This window comes from Dendrobates tinctorius, unplaced genomic scaffold (assembly GCF_039654945.1).
Source record: "Dendrobates tinctorius isolate UK_male_01 unplaced genomic scaffold, ASM3965494v1 ptg000032l, whole genome shotgun sequence".
In the NCBI taxonomy this organism is placed as follows: domain Eukaryota; kingdom Metazoa; phylum Chordata; class Amphibia; order Anura; family Dendrobatidae; genus Dendrobates; species Dendrobates tinctorius.
Window position 1 is genome coordinate 8,769,824 of NW_027361700.1, and position 22,503 is coordinate 8,792,326.

Genomic DNA, 22,503 nt, shown 5'->3' on the forward strand with positions numbered 1-22,503 from the left:
TTGTCCCTTCCCAGAATAGTAACACCAGCTCCCAGCTGTGTGCTTTCTCTCAGCTGGTTATAAAAAAAAGAAAGAAAAAAAAAAAAAAAAAAAAAAAAAAAAAAAATCGGGGATCTCACACCATTTTATTAAAAAATGAATAATTTAATAGGTATAAATAGGCTAAACACACTCTAGTGCCACATGAAAGGCAGTAAAGGGTTCTAGTTTATTATATGTTGGGTGCTTGAGGGGACCTGTCACCCCCCCCAGGGCCTATTTGTATAAAAGAGCCACTTTCAGCAGCACTAAGGCTGCATTCTGTGAAGGTGGCTCTTATGTTTACTATCCCTAGGAACACTGAAATATTGAGTTTTATAAATTTCCTGCCATGCCTCTATTGAGTCAGGGAGGTATGTTTTCTCTCCCTGACTCAAGTGCCTCGCAGCCGTCCATCAACCCCGTCTGGCCTCCGGGCGCCACCTCCTCGCTTTCTCGTGACGTCACCAGCTCCTGCACTCTGCAATCAGTTCTCGGGCATGCGCCGTGCGCGCTGGCTGGGAACTTAAATCAGGTGATGTAAGGCGATCGTGCCTGCGTGTAGCGGAGGCCCCAGATCCCGCGCCGCAGTGTGTTATGATGTATTCACACTACGGGTTTGGGAATCTGACGCATGGGCAGTGAGGATCTCTGCGCCTGTCCCCATCTCCCTCCGCCGCTTTCCTCCACCGGAATACGTCGGCAGCGTCATAGCGAGCTGGGAGACAGGTGCAGAGATCCTCACTGAAGGCGCGATATCCTTACATCATCTGATGTAAGTTCCTGGGCAGCGCGCACGGAGCATGCCTGAAAACTGATTGCAGAGCGCAGGCGCCGGTGACTTCACGAGAAAGAGCGGAGGCGGCGCCCGGAGGTCAGAGGGGGATGATGGATGGGTGCAAGACGGTTGACATAGGGGGAGAAAACATACCTCCCTGACTCAATAGAGGTATGGCAGGAAATTTATGAAACTCATTATTTCAGCGTTCCTAGGGATAATAAACATGAGAGCCACCTCCACAGAATGCAGCCTTAGTGCTGCTGAAGGTGTCTCTTTTACTTTAATAGGCCTGGGGGGGGGGGGGTGACGGGTTCCCTTTAACTATTTACAAGTCATCTAACCTATTTATTCTATCTAAATCAGTGAATAAGATTGCTTTATTACTTGGAAAACTAGCTTTAAATTACAAATTACTGTATGTAAAAGCTGATGTTAAAAACGCACTGCATACGGATTGCATGTCATTCGGTTATCATACGGATGCTACTCGATAAAAACTGCACGACACCCATCCCACTTTTCAGGAACAACATCGAAGCGATTTTACTTATGCAGATGAGTGCAAGCCCTAATACAGTCTATCGGGGCTTATTAAAGGGAAAATGTCACCAGGTTTTTGCTACCCAATCTAAGAACAGCATAATTTATGGGAAGAGATCTCAATTCCAACAACACTTACTGAGGTACTTACTGTTTTATCAGTAGATTTTTTTCTATTAGACTTGTAAACTTGCTGTCATGTAGTCCAATCACACGCCCACCACTGATTGGCAGCTTTCTGTGTATACTGTGCATATACAGAAAGCTGCCAATCAGTGGTGTGGGAAGGGTTATGTAGAGCTCAGAACTTAGAGAACTGGTAGATCTGTAGCAGAGAGAACTATTTTTAATCAAAACTTCAGGATCCAGTAAAGTAAGTGATACATTGCTGGAGTCAGGGTCTCTGCCACAATCTCATGCCGCTCTCAGGTGGGGTAGCCAAAACCAGGTGAATTCAAGTCTTTGAGCTTGAATCGTAGTCTCACTACAAACGAGACGACATTTAGGGAATTATTTTAGGGTATGCTGAGATAGAGGTGCACCAAGGGATGGCAGCAGGTTTACAGCACACAGCAAGGCCTTTGGAAAAGCTGTCCACTCAGTGGGAAAGGAAAGGGAAAGTGCGTATGTAAAGAAAACAGAAGAGGGAAGGAAAAAAAAAGATATAGCATCTGAAAAGTTAGACACATTTCTCCTTGGACTACTTCTAACATACAGCCACAGCGATTGTGCCATTTATTGGTAATGGAAACATTTAAAGGGGTAGTGCACTATTTTCATACTAATGATTATCCTCCTAATAAGCCATCAATATAAGATTGGTGGGGTTCCAACACCCATCAAGCCTAGCTATGGGATCTGACCCCTGGCACCCCCTGCTGATCAGCTGTGATCACAGCTGACTGTGGCTGGATGTAAACTGTACAGAACAGAAGAGCTTCAGGCAGTCAGTGGCCACTGATCAGCAGAAGTGTTGACAGTCATTCCGCTCGGCTTGGGCAAACTTGGACCACTGCAGCCAAAAGGCGGCCAATGATTGGCAGCAACGGTCACATGACGTCCTGACGTGTGGCGGCTCCAGACTGGCTGCAGCGGTTACATTGTGCCAACCCCAACTAGATGTTGATGCCAGGAGATCTGGAGGGGAAGCAGCCCTGCCTACAGAAGACCATGGCCAGTCTGGGAGCAGAGTACCAATTGTTTTTTTTATTTTTTTTTCTCACTTCTCTGGGTCCATTAATAAGTTATAAAAATATAAAAATGGTGAACAATCCCTTTTATAAGTGTACACTTCTCCTTAGGAGAAAAAAAAAGTATCAAAAGTGCAAAAATTGGATCTCAGAATAAATTGTGGATGGTAAAACTGGCTCAGCAGAATTAGGCAATTATAAGGATGGAATAGATTTTGGAAATCCTCGGCATATGTAAATGTTAATTCCACTAAGTCCATCAAAATCTTCAAGGTCAAATACATTTCTAAATATCACATCATAACCCCGGCAGTGGGATAAATGAACAGAAAACCGCTGCATTCCATCTCTGCGGCTGGACAGGGGGATTCCAGCCCAGAAGGAAACAGTTTGGCGACCCAGGACATTAAAAATACTGCCGGGTTTAAATAAGGCCCCATACATTTCAGCTAGAGACAACCCCAGTAATCAGCTCAATTTACGATGTGTTAGCTCTTGCCGGCATGTTAGCAAATGTTTGAATGTACTTCTGCGCGGTTCCTGTTACACGTTAAGATATATACCTTTTCCCTTGCCACAACATACGCTGACCTTTTCAATAATGCTAGATTAAACAATATTTTTTTTTGACTATTTACTCCTCAGATGAAAAGGAAAAATATTACCTGGGTGTTAAATATTTTCACAAGTAACAAATCTGCAATTTAGGAAAATTGTGTGTATTTTTTAGGTGTAACATAAATGTCAGTGTAATAACTCTTAGAGTCCAGTCTACCGACATCGCAGAGAGAATCCCAGCAGGGACATTTCAGCTACATTACTTTTAAGTAACTTAAAGTTATTTTAGTATATCATGTGTCTGTCTATCAATCCTAATATTTCAGGGCTTCTCAGTCTGAGAGCCCAGAGAACCGATCATCGGATTTCACAATACCAGCAGCATAAAACAGTAAATGGATCTTAGCCCTGATGAGGCTGGTGTACTTACTTGACAAATCCTATTCAGCATGCTAGAGTCCGGTGCGATACCGAAGTGCATTTCGCGGTAGCTTTTTCACAGGGAATAGGGTTTTAAATGTGAGGCTGATCTTATATATGTGACGAGGTCAGCTTACGCTGAGTCGACTTTTTCTTTAGAGTGGACCCTCTGGGTCGTGGCACCCACCCACCTAGGGCGAGCTGACCTTGTGAGGAACCACCCCCTATACAGGGAGTGTCAGGGGCAAGACCAAGGGGGTGAGCCACCACGACTGCTGGCACCAGACGGCCGGCTCAGGTAGACACTAGGTACGAGTGTCTGACGACAAGGACGTGCAGGAAGCAAGACAAGACGTAAGTTCAAGGTATCTTCATTAAGACAAGCTCAGGATAACATTCAGTGCAAAACGTGATAACAAGCAAACACGGCAAGGTGCATGCGTGGCACGCCAAGGTCCATGGAATAGTATGTGCTAGAAGGCAAGCCTGGTTACCGGCAAGGACACGATGGCATCGGACTCCGGACAGCTAGCAGGGATCAGGGCATCAGGCTGTAGACTTCATGCTTACGATCTCTGGCAGTGATGGCAGGTTCCGGGAATCCAGCAGGCAAACCAGGGTACAAGCAAGGAGGCACGACAGATCTCCAGGCATGGTGCGTGTTAGGGAACATGCCGAGGTCCAAGGCAAGATTCCAGGCAGGGTGCGTGCTAGGGGCACACCAGGGTCCAGGGCAAGGTGCGTGTGTAGGGGACACGCCAGAGTTCAAAGTTCAACATACAAGACAGGATGCGTATGTAGAGACACGCCAAGGCACAAGGGACAAGGCAGAGTCCTGCGCGTGCAGAGGGCACGCCAGGGTCATAGTTCAAGGCAGAGTCCTGCGTGTGCACAGGGGCATGCCAGGGTCAGGGTTCAAGGCAGAGTCCTGCGCGTGCAGTGAGATATGCCAGGGTCAGGTTCAAGACAGAGTCCTGCGCGTGCAGAGAGATATGCCAGGGTCAGGTTCAAGACAGAGTCCTGCGTGTGCAGAGGGGCACGCCAGGGTCAGGGTTCAAGGCATAGTCCTGCGCGTGCAGAGAGACACACCAGGGTCAGGGTTCAAGACAGAGTCCTGCGTGTGAAGAGGGCACGAAAGGGTCAGTGTTAAAAGCAGAGTCCTGCGTGTGCAGAGGGCACGACAGGGACAGAGTACAGGCTAGGACCTGTGCGCGCGAGAGGGCACGACAGGGTACATGGCAAGACCTGCGCGTACTTTTACAAACGCACGGGGAGGTATGCCACAGGGCAGGCGAGGGCCTGCACATGCTAAGAGAAGCACGGAGGGCACAGTGCAGAGACAGCGTGAGTGCAAGGAAGCACAGAGAGAATGGCTGGGGCACTGGCTAGCTGGACGGGCTGCAGCACAAACAGGCGGGCAAGACTCCAGCGAACCCGGCTGGGGCATAGCAGGCGACACAGCTGTCACTGACCGACGAGTACGGCTGAGGGACAAGCAGGCGGGCACGGCTAGGGCGGACACGGCTGAGGCACAAGCAGGAGGCAAGGAAGGCCAGGCGCATGCAAAGGGCACACGAAGAAGCAAGGCAAGGCAAAGTAAGAAACAAGGCAAGACTAGGCAGGGTACGGAACCAGGAGCGGGAACGTAGGCAGAAACACAGAGTACGGTCAGTGCGAGAACAGAGCTAGCAGTGGAGCGTAGGCCGAAGCCCAGAGCCGGGTCAAGGCAGAGCCTTGAGACTAGCCTGGAAATGTACAAGAGAGCACCAAAGGTAAGAGAGGAGGAATGGTGCGTGTGCCAGGAGGCACTACAGAGCACCATAGGGAAGAGAGGAGGAATGGGGCGTGTGCCAGGAGGCACAACAGAGCACCATAGATAAGAGCAAGGAAGAACAAGCAAAGACAAACATGGCACGAGAGACAACACAAGACATGACACGAGACAGGAGGCAGAGTACAAGCACAGAGCGTGTGCAGAGATGCACGACAGGGCAGAGTGCAGGGGCACAGAATACAGAGAGCGACCGAGCAGACCAAGCAGCCATGCAGGGAAGCAACACGATACTCAGGCCCTGACCATAGGGAGGGGCAGTCTGATATAGCACCATAGCACTAGTACTTCCGGGTCAAGACCAGGGAGGGACTTTGGGATCAGATCCTCCAGGATCATAGAGAGCATTGCTAGAACAGCCTGGGTAGAACCATAGAGAAGGGCTGGAACATAGGAAAGGTCACATGATCAGGGGTTCCAGGAATACAGCGGATTGCAGAACCAGAGAAGGGCTGGAACATAGGAAAGGTCACATGATCAGGGGTTCCAGGAATACAGCGGATTGCAGAACCAGACAGAGACAGATGGTTATCCAGCAACAGCGTGCAGCCATGAGGTAAGGCATGCGTGCACACTGCTCCAGGCATTTTGCGGCATGACAGACATGGCGAACATGACAGACATGGCGGACATGACAATACAGTCATATGTTAAAGTTTGGGCACCCCTATTAATGTTAACCTTTTTTCCTTTATAACAATTTTGGTTTTTGCAACAGCTATTTCAGTTTCATATATCTAATAACTGATGGACTCAGTTATATTTCTGGATTCAAATGAGGTTTATTGTACTAACAGAAAATGTGCAATCTGCATTTAAACAAAATTTGACCGGTGCAAAAGTATGGGCACCTCAACATAAAAGTGACATTAATATTTTGTAGATCCTCCTTTTGCAAAAATAACAGCCTCTAGTCGCTTCCTGTAGCTATTAATGAGTTCATGGATCCTGGATGAAGGCATTTGTGACCATTCCTGTTTACAAAACAATTCCAGTTCAGTTAAGTTTGATGGTCGCCGAGCATGGACAGCCCGCTTCAAATCATCCCACAGATGTTCAATGATATTCAGGTCTGGGGACTGGGATGGCCATTCCAGAACATTGTAATTGTTCCTCTGCATGAATGCCTGAGTAGATTTGGAGCGGTGTTTTGGATCATTGTCTTGCTGAAATATCCATCCCCTGCGTAACTTCAACTTCGTCACTGATTCTTGCACATTATTGTCAAGAATCTGCTGATACTGAGTTGAATCCATGCGACCCTCAACTTTAACAAGATTCCCGGTGCCGGCATTCGCCACACAGCCCCAAAGCATGATGGAACCTCCACCAAATTTTACTGTGGGTAGCAAGTGTTTTTCTTGGAATGCTGTGTTTTTTAGCCTCCATGCATAACGCCTTTTTGTATGACCAAACAACTCAATCTTTGTTTCATCAGTCCACAGGACCTTCTTCCAAAATGTAACTGGCTTGTCCAAATGTGCTTTTGCATACCTCAGGCGACTCTGTTTGTGGCGTGCTTGCAGAAACGGCTTCTTTCGCATCACTCTCCCATACAGCTTCTCCTTGTGCAAAGTGCGCTGTATTGTTGACCGATGCACAGTGACACCATCTGCAGCAAGATGATGCTGCAGGTCTTTGGAGGTGGTCTGTGGATTGTCCTTGACTGTTCTCACCATTCTTCTTCTCTGCCATTCTGATATTTTTCTTGGCCTGCCACTTCTGGGCTTAACAAGAACTGTACCTGTGTTCTTCCATTTCCTTACTATGTTCCTCACAGTGGAAACTGAGAGGTTAAATCTCTGAGACAACTTTTTGTATCCTTCCCCTGAAAAGCTATGTTGAATAATCTTTGTTTTCAGATCATTTGAGAGTTGTTTTGAGGAGCCCATGATGCCACTCTTCATAGGAGAATCAAATAGGAGAACTACTTGCAAGTGGCCACCTTAAATACCTTTTCTCATGATTTGATACACCTGGCTATGAAGTTCAAAGCTCAATGAGGTTACAAAACCAATTTAGTGCTTCAGGAAGTCAGTAAAAAGTAGTTAGGAGTGTTCAAATCAAGAAAATTATAAGGGTGCCCATACTTTTGCACCGGTCAAATTTTGTTTAAATGCAGATTGCACATTTCCTGTTAGTACAATAAATCTCATTTGAATCCAGAAATATAACTGAGTCCATCAGTTATTAGATATATGAAACTGAAATAGCTGTTGCAAAAACCAAAATTGTTAGAAAGAAAAAAGGTTAACATTAATAGGGGTGCCCAAACTTTAACATATGACTGTATATGGTGGTTAAATTGGTCACGTCTTCTATTGCGCATGCACACTGCCCTCTTACCCGGACATAGATCATTGTGTCTTAGCACTCCCCAGGCACACACGTCATGGAGAAATCTCCTACTAACACCATGGACATGCATGTCTTGGCGGCTGAGGACATAGAGGTGGAGATTGGTTTGAAAGACCAGCTCACCCACGTCTGACCTCACCGCACCTCAGACTCGGATCCGGCCCTGACCTGGCCGCACAGCAGTAATAAAAGAAGAAATGATCCAGCTGAAGTGCTCTGGTGATTTATTGAGTGCTGTTCAGACAACAGAACATTAGCCAGAAACGCGTAAACAATGTTCTGTTGTCTGAACAGCACTCAATAAATCACCAGAGCACTTCAGCTGGATCATTTCTTCTTTTATTATAGAGGCGGAGACCCGGACGGAGGCTGTAGGGCGCATGCGCAAGACGGCAGCCATTTTCATGGAGCCAAAGACTTAGTGATGAATATGCGAGTCAAATACAGCGTAATTAGAGGCTACCTCAAACATAGAGAAGCCACAATGAGATTAGAACAGTATCTTGGATTAGATTTATGTGTCATGTATAAAGTGAACAATATATTCTATATTAAACAGAAATAACCATAACAGTGCAAATATATATTTTCTTTTCTAAGTTGTTTGTCCTTGTAACTTTTAATCAGTACTTTACATTGTTTGGGATTATGTAAATAAACTTTTTGATACATGTTCATATCTATTGTATAGTACTCCCTTTTTCTTGAATGGTTAGATTATTGGAGTTTACAATTTACCTTCCATTTGTTGAATGATTATATGGGGGAAGACCAATATATAATTCAGAATATGTTCCCAGCCTCTTTGGAGACTTAACTAGTCCCTTTGAGTTTTTTTCTTGTGATAAAAAAACCCTGTCACTTCCTGTCACTTCCTGTTCCAAGCAGCTGAAGGAGCAGGGCTCATCTACATAATATATAGTTTGAACTGTGAAATCTGGTTCTAAGTTTCCAAAAAAAAAACATTTTTAATAAAAGGGTTCATCATTTTGTATGCCTGCCAGACAGTGAGTGTTCAACATCCAAGCAGCACCAACACAAGGTAAATGAGGCATTACATAATTAGGTACAGAAAGGTGTTCGTAAACTTTGATGCCTGTCACTTACCACACATGTAGCTGTGTCACAAGGAACCAGGAATTCAATGTATCAGGCAGACTGCATTCTGCAAAACAAAATGGGACAATAATATTATATATGGTGATTGCCCCAATATTGGGCAGCAATTCATATACATATATTCATAACTGCATGTGGCTGCACTTTCTTATGCAATAAATTCAGTTTTGGATCTTTATGTTTAAGCATGAGCCAATGTGACCTCTCAGCTGAAGCAAGATCTGCAGCTACAAAAATAAAAAAACTTTGAATTTGCAGTAGCATTTCTATACAAATCACTCCGGCAACTCATAGACGGACATGTTGCGGATATAAAACCTCAAGTGCTGCGACAGTGCGCAAATCCGCTACAGAAGATCTGTATTTATTCGCCCTCCAAAAATGCTCACAAGAAACAGATTTGCTGCAGAAAAATCCATATACGTGTTATGTGCCTATTCCGCTGTGGATTTACAGCAGATTTCACTCTGTACATTGCAAAGGATGACATCTGCAATAAATTCCCAATAAAGAATTGACAGCATATTTTAAATATTTGCGTCGCATGAAGTAATTCATTTTTATTGCAGAAGTTTTCAGCAACATTCACATGAGATGTGTTGAAATCCACTTTGCTGGCACGGTATTACACTAAAAAGATTTTGCACGCACGAATCTGTAAATAAAATCTGCAGCAAATACTCAACTTCTGAACATACGCAGAGAAAATTCTGCAGCGGTGTGAATGTGCGAATGGTGCGGTTACGGTGCCCACTTCACCCATTGCAATGCAAAGAGGTACATAAACAGCAATAATTAACATGTTATGGATTTCAAACAGTGGGGGAAAAAAGTATTTAGTCAGCCACCAATTGTGCAAGTTCTCCGACTTAAAAAGATGAGAGAGGCATGTAATTGACATCATAGGTAGACCACAACTATGACAGTCAAAATGAGAAAACAAATCCAGAAAATCACCTTGTCTGATTTGGCAACATTTATTTTTCAAATTATGGTGGAAAATAAGTATTTGGTCACCTAAAAACATGCAAGATTTCTTGCTCTCACAGACCTGTAACTTCTTCTTTAAGAGGCTCCTCTGTCCTCCACTCATTACCTGTAGTAATGACACCTGTTTGAACTTATCAGTATAAAAGAAACCTGTCCACAACCTCAAAGTCACACTCCAAACTACACTATGGTGAAGACTTTGAAGAACCTAGAATATAAAACATATTTTCAGTTGTTTCACACTTTTTTGCTAATTATATAATTCCACATGTGTTAATTCATAGTTTTGATGCCTTCAGAGTGAATCTACAATTTTCATAGTCAAGAAAATAGATAAAACTCTTTGAATGAGAAGGTGTGTCCAAACTTTTGGACTGTACTGTATGTATGTAAATATATATATATATATATATATATATATATATATATATATATACACATATACACACACACACACACACACACACACATACATACAGTACAGACCAAAAGTTTGGACACACCTCATTCAAAGAGTTTTATCTATTTTCTTGACTATGAAAATTGTAGATTCACTCTGAAGGCATCAAAACTATGAATTAACACATGTGGAATTATATAATTAGCAAAAAGTGTGAAACAACTGAAAATATGTTTTATATTCTAGGTTCTTCAAAGTCTTCACCATAGTGTAGTTTGGAGTGTGACTGTTTGAGGTTGTGGACAGGTTTCTTTTATACTAAGTTCAAACATGTGTCATTACTACAGGTAATGAGTGGAGGACAGAGGAGCCTCTTAAAGAAGAAGTTACAGGTCTGTGAGAGCAAGAAATCTTGCATGTTTTTAGGTGACCAAATACTTATTTTCCACCATAATTTGAAAAATAAATCTTGCCAAATCAGACGAGGTGATTTTCTGGATTTGTTTTCTCATTTTGACGCTCATATTTGTGGTCTACCTATGATGTCAATTACAGGCCTCTCTCATCTTTTTAATTAGGAGAACTTACACAATTGGTGGCTGACTAAATTTTTTTATCCCCACTGTATCTGCAGACTATATATGTTGTGCATATATTTTGCAGTATCTACATAAGATTCCTTCAAATACAGTGATTGTGTGCATTCCTGATAAAAAACAGTTAGTGCTGTGTTCTGAGAAACCTCTGAACAAGCTGGTAGGGACCTGCTTCTTGGATTAGCCTTCTTGCTCCTGGCCGTGCTTCCAACTATTTTGTGTTTGGAATACCGCAAAATTTCAGCCATGAAGTTTAAAAATCTTTCTGTAGCCGATTTGTTTCCTTTAAATGTGTGTTCTTGTAAGGAAATAGATAAAGAAAAAAAAAAAACAACATAAAAGGCAGACAATACTTACTTTCAAAGAATTCATCATAATCAATTCGTTCCACACAACAAGTATACATGCGTAGAGCAGCTATTTTAATTTTCTGTGAAGGTGAAAGACACAAATGTCAATTTCAGAACTCAAGCACATTCAGTCAAAACTTGTAGGGAGAATAAATTTGTAATCTTCTAAAATAGTTCATAATAAATACCTCAAATTACATTACATACAAATCCCCCAAAATGTATGACCATTCCTATTAATAGCAAAACAAATTGGATCCTGGGGCCACATCCAGTCCTTCGGCTGATCCTTTCCATCAGGCTGTAGAGTCAGTATAAAATGGACTGACTCCTAAAATATATAATAAATTACGGTAGGTACAGTAGTACACCGCAGGATGTGCCGTGAATGGTCTCATAAGAATTTGGGGAAGTTCTGAAATGTCCTATAAAATTCTGTTGTGTTCCTAATCTGAGGATCTCGGCTTTTAGATGAGATGAATCTGTGCTGCACTTTATCTACATGCTCAGTAGTGACCAGTGCTGTGGAGCTGTAGATGAGATGAATCTGTGCTGCACTTTATGCACATGCTCAGTAGTGACCAGTGCTGTGGAGTTGTAGATGAGATAAATATGTGCTACTCTTTATGCACATGCTCAGTAGTGACCAGTGCTGTGGAGTTGTAGATGAGATGAATCTGTACTGCACTTTATGCACATGCTCAGTAGTGACCAGTGCTGTGGAGTTGTAGATGAGATGAATCTGCGCTGCACTTTATGCACATGCTCAGTAGTGACCAGTGCTATGGAATTGTAGATGAGATGAATCTGTGTTGCACTTTATGCACATGCTCAGTAGTGACCAGTGCTGTGGAGCTGTAGATGAGATGAATCTGTGCTGCTCTTTACGTACATGCTCAGTAGTGACCAGTGCTGAGGAGTTGTAGATGAGATGAATCTGTGTTGCACTTTATGTACATGCTCAGTAGTGACCAGTGTTGTGGAGTTGTAGATGAGATGAATCTGAGCTGCACTTTATGTACATGCTCAGTAGTGACCAGTGCTGTGGAGTCGAAGATGAGATCAATCTGTGCTGCACTTTATGCACATGCTCAGTAGTGACCAGTGCTGGGGAGTCAGAGTCGCGGAGTTGGAAATTTATAAGTCAGAATCGGAGGGTTGGCTTACCAATTCCACAGTCCTGCTTTCCAGAACGGACCAGAACATCCAAAGGGCTGGAACCAATTGTGTTGTAGCGAGTTGGGGAGCCTGGTGATGAATGGCATTGCGGTACCTTCATCTGGCGTCTCAATTTCCATAGCATCTGGATCTTGAAGATACAGATACTAGAGAAGATAATGATGGAGGATGCAGCTGTTGGCTCACTGTTCTACCATTCATCTTTATGTTTGAGTCTCAGTGCTGGAGGTGCGATGATGTCACTAGATCGCACCTGGTCTGCGCAGCCTCCCTCTGACCAGAGCAGTGCATCTGGAATCGGGACTAAAGTATTTTTTTATACTATTATTGTTATTATTATTATTAGTACTTGTGGTGGGAACTGTGGGGACATAATACTGTGTTGGAGTAGTGGGGAGGGGGGCCATTATAATGTGTCATAGGTGGACTATGGAAGGCGATCATACAATGTGAGGGGTTGGAGGTATCCTATTGATTGAGGGGCTGTGCATCCTATCAAACTGTGAAGGGGAGTGGTTTATCAAGTTTCAAGGGCTGATTCTCTGCTTTTTATACAATTTATAAAAAAAGGCAGTACTGTAAATTACACAGTTTTGATTAGCTGCTACTTGTGAGAATGGATCTTAACATAAGCCCTATCATGTATTAGCAGTAGTAGATAATCAACATATGGTACATAACTCTGCGCAATATCAGGCAAAAAAATAATAATATACGTTAATATTAATATTGAGCTGAATGTCAGCCCATTGATTCGGCCCTCCACAACAGTCACAGTCTCTCAGGTGGTCCCTTGGGAAATTTATTTGCCCAGTCCTACCCTAGACATACAAGTACCCCTGGGGTAACTATAAAGCAGGTTCTGAAGAACATTATAAAGGGACAATGGATTACACAGTCTCCAATATGGGAGACCGTGGCATGGAAGCCCTAGCAATCACTATTATTATTGGTGGCATGCAATTCTAACATTTTTTAGATCTGTGCATTCAAAGGTTAATAGGGGGGAATTCACTAAGAAATGTATGCCATTAAATTGGTGTTCAAAAGTGGCAATTTTTAATGCAAAATGTAGTTGCGCAAAAATTTGGCGACTTACGGCATTTTTACACCGGCTATGGCAACTTATTGAAAGTGGGATCAGCTTAATGGAGCTTTAAATGGCCTGTCAGATGTACTCCAACGTATGCCACAAACATTTTATAAAATTATAGTAGAAATGTACTCAAGTCCTCTGAGTGAATTCGGCACCTTTTCTGCAGTGGACTTTGGATCAAGCGCTGGGGATAAAAAAGGCCAGCCTTGATTATTTCACCATTATCTTTAATACACCAGAAAATATGCTTTGCATTAGGTTCAGAGAGGTTTTTCAGTTGTACAACCTCACATTACACTGTGTTCCAAATTATTATGCAAAAAATATTTCCTCATATTTTCCCTAAATTTCCTATATGAAGTGCAGTCATTGTTATTTTCCGGTCATCTAATATTCTAGCATAATTGCAATGTTTTTGAACAAACTGCCTATGAAAACAGTATATTTTTAAAAATAAGAAACACTCAAAATGCATGTTCCAAATTATTATGCACAGCAGAGTTTAACATTTTTATTTTTATTTTGAACAATAAAAAATGGTCAATTGTGAAATTATAAGCATTATCAGCTTATTACAAAATGAAATCAAACAGTTTTCAAGTCAAAACTTTATTCTAGGTGATGTTACATTTGCACATAGGACCCCTTGTTCGAAAGAAGCTTCTGAACTCTCTCGTCCATTGAATTTGTCAGTTTTTGGATGGTTTGTGCTTCAGTTCTTTTGGATGTGGACAGAATACCCTCCCAGAGCTGTTGCTTAGATGTGATCTGCCTCCCACCATCATAGACACTCCTTTTGATGATGCTCCAGAGGTTCTCAATGAGGTTGAAGTCAGGGGAAGATGGTGGCCACACCATAAGTTTGTCCTCTTTTATGCCCATAGCAGCCAGAGATGCAGATGTGTTATTTGCAGCATGAGACGGTGCATTATCATGAATGAAAATGATCTTGCTGCGGAAAGCACGGTTCTTCCTCTTGAACCATGGCAGGAAGTGCTGTTTTAGAAACTCCACATAGATTATGGAGTTCATCTTTACCTCTTCAGGGATCCTAAAGGAGCCAACAATCTCTCTCCCCATGATTCCAGCCCAAAACATTACTCCACATCCTCCTTGTCCTTAGCCGTGTTTTCATGGGGTGTCCATCAACCAGCCATCCTCCACTCCATCCATCTGGACCATCGAGCGTTGCACGGCACTCATCGGTGAACAAAACACTTTGGAAGTCAGTCTTCATGTATTGTTTGGCCCACTGGAGCCGTTTCTGCTTGTGTGCAGTGGATAGAGGTGGTCGACAGGATGGCTTACGCACAGCTGCAAACCTCTGAAGGACCCTGCATCTTGTTGTTCGGGGGACGTTGGAGGCACTGGCAGCTTCAAAAACTTGTCTGCTGCTATGACAAGGCATTTTTGCAGCTGCTCTTTTAACCTGACGCAATTGCCTGTTGGAAAGAGTCCTCAATTTTTCCTTAGCACGCAGACGCGTGTGCTGGGAATCAGCTACATACTTCTTGATTGTGCGATGATCACGATGAAGTGTCTTGGCAATGTTGATTGTAGTCATGCATTGACCTAAATACTCCACAATTTGTTGCTTCTCAGTAGCTGACACATCCTTTTTCTTTCCCATTTTGGCAAAAAATGTAGGCTTCTTAATAATGTGGAACAGCCTTCTTAAGTAGTCTTGCCTTTATTTGGACACACCTGCCAAACTAATTTGCACAGGTATCTGCAATTGCTTTCAGTGATATAAAGAGCCCTGACACACATCACCATCAATGAGTTTAAATGACAAACAAAAAAATTCTAACTTTATCACTCCTAAACTCTTTTTGCATAATAATTTGGAACATAGTTTACAGTGCCGTTTTATTCAAGTTGAACGATGGAGGGCACACTACTCTGACATCACATAATCAGCTATTTTAAGAGATCCTGTCACTCTGACAAACCTATTAACCCCTTTACCCCCAAGGGTGGTTTGCACGTTCTTGACCGGGCCAATTCTTACAATTCTGACCACTGTTCCTTTATGAGGTAATAACTCTGGAACTCTTCAATGGATCCCGGTGATTCTGACATTGTTTTCTCGTGACATATTGCACTTCATGTTAGTGGTAACATTTCATTGATATAACTTGCGTTTATTTGCGAAAAAAACGGAAATTTGGCGAAAATTTTTCGCAATTTTCCAACTTATTTTTATGCCCTTAAATCACAGAGATATGGCACACAAAAAACATAATAAATAACATTTCCCATATGTTTACTTTATATCAGCACAATTTTGAAACCAAAATTTTTTTTCTTAGAAAGTTATAAGGGTTAAATGTTGACCAGCGATTTCTCATTTTTGCAACACCATTTTATTTTTACGGATCACATCACATTTGAAGTCACTTTGAGGGGTCTATATGATAGAAAATACCCAAAAGTGATACCATTCTAAAAACTGCACCCCTCAAGGTGCTCAAAGCCACATTCAAGAAGTTTATTAACCCTTCAGGTGCGTCACAGGAATTTTTTTGAATGTTTAAAAAAAAAAAAATTAACATTTAACTTTTTTTCACAAAAAAATTACTTCAGGTCCAATTATTTTTATTTTACTAAGGGTAACAGGAGAAAATGGACACAAAAGTTATTGTGCAATTTGTCCTGAGTACACTGATACCTGATATGTGGGGGGAACCACTGTTTCGGCGCAAGTCAGAGCTCAGAAGGGAAGGAGTGCCATTTGACTTTTTCAATGCAAAAATTGGCTGGAATTCAGATCGGACGCCATGTCACATTTGGAGAGCCCCTGATGTGCCTAAACAGTGGAAACCCCCCACAAGTGACCCCATTTTGGAAACTAGACCCCCCCAAGGAACTTATCTAGATATGTGGTGAGAACTTTGAACCCCCAAGGGCTTCACAGAAGTTTATAACGCACAGCTGTACAATTAAAAAAAATAATTTTTTTCCACAAAAATGATCTTTTCACCCTCAATTTTTATTTTTACAAGGGTAACAGGACCCCAAAAGTTATTGTGCAATTTGTCCTGAGTACGCTGATACCCCATATGTGGGGGTAAACCACTATTTGGGCACATGGCAGAGCTCGGAAGGGAAGCAGCGCCATTTGACTTTTTTGGCTGGCATTGGGATCGGACGCCATGCCGCGTTTGGAAAGCCCCTGATGTGCCTAAACAGTGGAAACCCCCCACAAGTGACACCATTTTGGAAATTAGACCCCCCAAGGAACTTATCTAGATGTGTGGTGAGCACTTTGAACCCCCAAGGGCTTCACAGAAGTTTATAATGCCCGGGTGTGAAAATCAAAATAATCAATTTTTTCCACAAACATGATCTTTTAGTCCCCAATTTTTTTATTTTCCCAAGGGTAACAGGAGAAATTGGACCCCAAAAGTTGTTGTCCAATTTGTCCTGAGTACACGGATACCCCACATGTGGGAGAAAATTACTGTATGGGCACACGTCGGGGCTTGGAAGGGAAGTAGTGACGTTTTGGAATGCAGATTTTGATGGAATGGTCGGGGGGTGTCATGTGGCATTTGGAGAGCCTCTGATGTGCCTAAACTGTTGAAAATCCCCACGAGTGACCCCATTTTGGAAACTAGACCCCCCAAGGTACTTACAGTTGTGGCCAAAAGGATTGACACCCCTGCAATTCTGTCAGATAATACTCAGTTTCTTCCTGAAAATGATTGCAAACACAAATTCTTTGGTATTATCTTCATTTAATTTGTCTTAAATGAAAAAAAACACAAAAAGAATTGTCCTAAAGCCAAATTGGATATAATTCCACACCAAACATTAAAAAGAGGGTGGACAAAAGTATTGGCACTGTTCGAAAAATCATGTGATGCTTCTCTAATTCGTGTAATTAACAGCACCTGTAACTTACCTGTGGCACCTAACAGGTGTTGGCAATAACTAAATCACACTTGCAGCCAGTTGACATGGATTAAAGTTGACTCAACCTCTGTCCTGTGTCCTTGTGTGTACCACATTGAGCATGGAGAAAAGAAAGAAGACCAAAGAACTGTGAGGACTTGAGAAACCAAATTGTGAGGAAGCATGAGCAATCTCAAGGCTACAAGTCCATCTCCAAAGACCTGAATGTTCCTGTGTCTACCGTGTGCAGTGTCATCAAGAAGTTTAAAGCCCATGGCACTGTGGCTAACCTCCCTAGATGTGGACGGAAAAGAAAAATTGACAAGAGATTTCAACGCAAGATTGTGCGGATGTTGGATAAAGAACCTCGACTAACATCCAAACAAGTTCAAGCTGCCCTGCAGTCCGAGGGTACAACAGTGTCAACCCGTACGATCCGTCGGCGTCTGAATGAAAAGGGACTGTACGGTAGGAGACCCAGGAAGACCCCACTTCTTACCCCGAGACATAAAAAAAAAGCCAGGCTGGAGTTTGCCAAAACTTACCTGAAAAAGCCTAAAACGTTTTGGAAGAATGTTCTCTGGTCAGATGAGACAAAAGTAGAGCTTTTTGGGCAAAGGCATCAACATAGAGTTTACAGGAGAAAAAAAGAGGCATTCAAAGAAAAGAACACGGTCCCTACAGTCAAACATGGCGGAGGTTCCCTGATGTTTTGGGGTTGCTTTGCTGCCTCTGGCACTGGACTGCTTGACCGTGTGCATGGCATTATGATGTCAGAAGACTACCAACAAATTTTGCAGCATAATGTAGGGCCCAGCGTGAGAAAGCTGGGTCTCCCTCAGAGGTCATGGGTCTTCCAGTAGGACAATGACCCAAAACACACTTCAAAAAGCACTAGAAAATGGTTTGAGAGAAAGCACTGGAGACTTCTAAGGTGGCCAGCAATGAGTCCAGACCTGAATCCCATAGAACACCTGTGGAGAGATCTAAAAATGGCAGTTTGGAGAAGGCACCGTTCAAATATCAGGGACCTGGAGCAGTTTGCCAAAGAAGAATGGTCTAAAATTCCAGCAGAGCATTGCAAGAAACTCATTGATGGTTACCGGAAGCGGTTGGTCGCAGCTATTTTGGCTAAAGGTTGTGCAACCAAGTATTAGGCTGAGGGTGCCAATACTTTTGTGTGGGCCATTTTTGGAGTTTTGTGTGAAATGATCAATGTTTTGCTTCATTCTCTTTTGTGTTTTTTCACTTAAGACAAATTAAATGAAGATAATAATACCAAAGAATTTGTGTTTGTAATCATTTTCAGGAAGAAACTGAGTATTATCTGACAAAATTGCAGAGGTGTCAATACTTTTGGCCACAACTGTAGTTTTTGCATCACCACATTTTGAGAGCTATAAATTTTCCATATTTTGAACCACTGAGTCATGTGAGGTCTTATTTTTGCAGGATGAGATGACGTTTTTATTGGTACCATTTTCGGGCACGTGACATTTTTTGATCGCTTTTTATTCCGATTTTTGAATGAATAAAAACCAGCATTTCATGAATTCTTTTGGGGGGTGCGTTTACACCGTTCCACGTGCGGTAAAATTGATAAAGCGGTTTTATTCTTTGGGTCAGTATGAAGACAGTGATACCCCAATTACGTCTTTATGTTTTGGCGGTTTTATGCAATGAAAACAATTTTATATAAAAAATATTTTTTTTTTGTATCGCTTTATTCTGCGAGCTATAATTTTTTTACTATTTCACTGATGACGCTGTATGGCGGCTCGTTTTTTGCGGGACAAGATGACATTTACAGCGGTACCATGGTTACTTATATCCGTCTTTTTGATCGCGCGCTATTGCACTTTTTGTTCGGTGGTAAGATAAAGCTTTTTTTTGCTTTGTTTTTTATTTTTATTTTTTAAGGGGTTCGCTAAAGGAGTTAACTAATGGGACAGTTTTATAGGGCGGGTCGTTACGGACGCGGCAATACTAAATATGTGTACTTTTATTGTTTTTTTTTTTCATTTACAAAAAATGAATTAGGGAATATTTTTTTATTTATTTAGCGATTTTTTTACAAATTATTTTTACACTTTTTTTTTTTACTTTATTACATTGTCCCAGGGGGGACATCGCTGATCTGACAGATCACTCAGCGCTGTGACAGATCAACGATCCGACAGGCGCTGCACAAGGCTTCCTCATGCCTGCACTCTGCAGGCACTGAGGAAGCCGCCTCCCTGCAGCCCCCGAAGGCCCCCGTGGCCATATTGAATCCGGGGACCTGCAGGGAAGGAGGCCCCCAGAGCAGCGCAGCACATCACGCTGCGCTGGGGGTCTCTCAGGGAAGCACGGAGGGAGCCCCCTCCCTGCCGATGCTTCCCTAATCCCCCGGTACACTGCGATCATATTTGATCGCAGAGTGCCAGGGATTAACGTACCGGGGGCGATCCATGACCGCCGTGACACATAGTGCCGGGTGTCAGCTGTGATAATCAGCTGACACCCGGCCGCGATCAGCGGCGCTCCCCCCGTGAGCGCCGCTGATCGCTATGACGTACTATTCCGTCCATGGGCATAGGGGCCCAGGTCCTGTGGATGGGAGAGTACGTCAGATGTCAGGAAGGGGTTAAATTAAGTGCATCGGCAGGACACCACAAAAAACACCAGTGGCGTGTTTTCACAAGAGAACCCTCTATCAGAACCCTACAAAGCCAAAGAAGAGGGATAAAAAGAAAGCGATATACATCTGGCGAGTCTCTGGTGTATCACATGAAATCCCTCAAGAATTCAGGGATTACCATATGACAGCTTTTATTTAAAGCAAACATACCACCTATACTAATTTCTAATATTTCAAGTATGTGAAACAGTCTCTTTTTTTTCATTTCCTAATTGTAAATTTGTGTTTGTCTATTTTATGTGCATGATTATTGGGAGGACCATATTATCGAAGCTGCATTTACATGGAAGTGGAGTTTGGCGATGTTCATTGACTTCTATGGGACAGTGTTGTAAGCATGCTCTGTCACCTGTGCAGAGGTCATTGCGCAGAGAGGGGGGATGAGTGCGGCAATCTTACATTGCGAATACTGTAGATCCTGTGTTATTTATGTGTAGCCTTTCATTGTATTCCTGCCTGTGATGACTATGAGAGGACTATTGAAAAGTGATCTCTACAGAACAGAAAGGGTCAGCGTATTAGATTTTGTGGCCACAGGAAAAAGTGCAAGATTTCATTTTTAAATATAGCGATATGGAAAATTAAAAATTATATATACGATAACTTAAAAACTTGATTTAAACAATATGTCATGTTCTGATTGCCTATTTCCCAAATGAATGCAACGAAAATAAGTCACTGCATGTCACACACTGAAATGTAGAGGCAGCCATTGTTGGGAGTGGATCTCAGCTATACTTCAGTGCCGAGAACCAATCCGGTTGGAGAAAGATAGCGGATCCCAGCCTGGAAATCCTCAAGTACGACCTCAGCCTTCCTGAACATTTAACAAGAAGTAGTCTTGGAGACGTCCCTTCTAGGTAGTTATTTTAAAATAAATCCATTACATTTCGGAACAGGGCAATAAAAAGTCCTGCCATTAATCCCAGAAACTAGAGAGGTAATCCTGCAGAGATCCTCACACAACACCGCACACCTTGCAGAATTTAGATGTAAATCTGGAAGGAAAGTTCCGCCGAACGGTTTAAGGGGAGTAAAATACACAAAGTCTGATTCAATGCACCCAAAATGGCAAAATGTGTACCCAAAGTTTTTATTAAATCACTTAACCTTTATTTAAAAGGAGTTAAAATGTCAGCATTTAGAGGATGCCAGATGCCACAAAACCACAAAGAACAGATGTCCTACACAGCTTACACACTGCATACTTCATTAAGAGACGCTTTTTTAAAAAAAAAAAAAGAGGGAAAAAAAAGAAAAAAACTGAAACTGATATTTGCTTTATTTTCAAATAAACGTTTATACAGACTTTCAATAAATGATGTGCGCCCAGTTGTCTTACTTTAGTTTACTTTGCCAAAATAAAAGTTGACAAGTGTTCAGAAATCATTGAAAGAAAAAATAACAAAAAAAAAAAAAAGTTCTTTTATTTTGTTTTACTTCATTGACTTTGAAGGAAAGAATATCCACAACATTAGGCTTAATTAGCTCTAGTTATGTCTAGGCTTCGGCATATGTTCACTTTCTATATACAGGCTCTCATTTTTAAAAAACTAAAAAAGGAGAAAGAAGCAACATTCATCCTGTTTGAGGAGCTGTGAAATAAATTCTATTTATTCTAAAATATTTTTTTATTCTACCAGGAATCCTTTTATTTTAGCAAATAGATGGTAGTTGTGAGTAGTGGCTCTCGCTCTGGATGACCTGCACTGTCCTGCCTTACACAGGCATATATTGATGTGAATGGGTACGGTGCAATGAGCAAGGGGTTGTCTCATCTAGTTAAATAGATAGAATTGGAAAGCGCTTAAAGAACAAGCAACTTTGCAATTTCTTATTAAAAATTCTCTCCATTCTGAACAATGGAATTTGCAGTTGTACCAATGTTATGCTATCTTTGTGTGTTCATCTGCGATTATTTTTTTTTCCAGCTCGGATCGGATCATGACCGGAATAGAAAAAAAATTGCAGCATGCTGTGATTGTATGAGCAAATTGGATCACATTCACCAATAGAAGTCAATGGGTGTAAGGAAAAAAAAATAAAAAAAACGCACAGCACTCAGATCATGCGATTGCTGTCAGATTTAAATACACCCATGTCCTCTGAAAAGCCGGCAATTCATCTGCCATGTACGGTAAAAACACAGCGTGACCCGACAAAATAGGACAGAATAGATGTATACACATAGAATAGATAGATAAAAAGATGTCAGTGACATATATAATTAGTACATGTAGTTTACTGTACACGTATTTGTTTAACCAGAAGAGGGAAAGTGGACAGCTAGAGGCAGATGTTTATAGCCAGGGAAGAGGGTAATGCCCATGGAGCTTCCAAGGCTATTAATATCAGCTCACAACTGTATGCTTAGCCTTTCCTGTATATTAAAATGGGGGACCTACCCTCCCCCAAAAAAATGACATAGGGTCCCCTGATATTAATAGCCTAGGAAGGGGGCGATGGATATAGTCCCTCTCCCAGACTAAAACATCAGCTC

General features: G+C 42.2%; 1 protein-coding gene across 2 annotated transcripts in view; it reads right to left on the reverse strand.

Annotated features, from left to right (window-relative positions):
• Positions 1 to 22,503, reverse strand: part of UQCC1 (ubiquinol-cytochrome c reductase complex assembly factor 1) — a 163,900-nt gene that overhangs the window by 107,701 nt on the left and 33,696 nt on the right. For both annotated transcript variants that reach the window (XM_073572379.1, XM_073572378.1), the window contains exons 5-6: positions 11,159 to 11,231; positions 8,804 to 8,861 (exon numbers count right to left, since the gene is read on the reverse strand). In XM_073572379.1, coding sequence (XP_073428480.1) covers positions 8,804 to 8,861; positions 11,159 to 11,231 — 131 coding nt within the window. The remainder of the gene's footprint in view (positions 1 to 8,803; positions 8,862 to 11,158; positions 11,232 to 22,503) is intronic.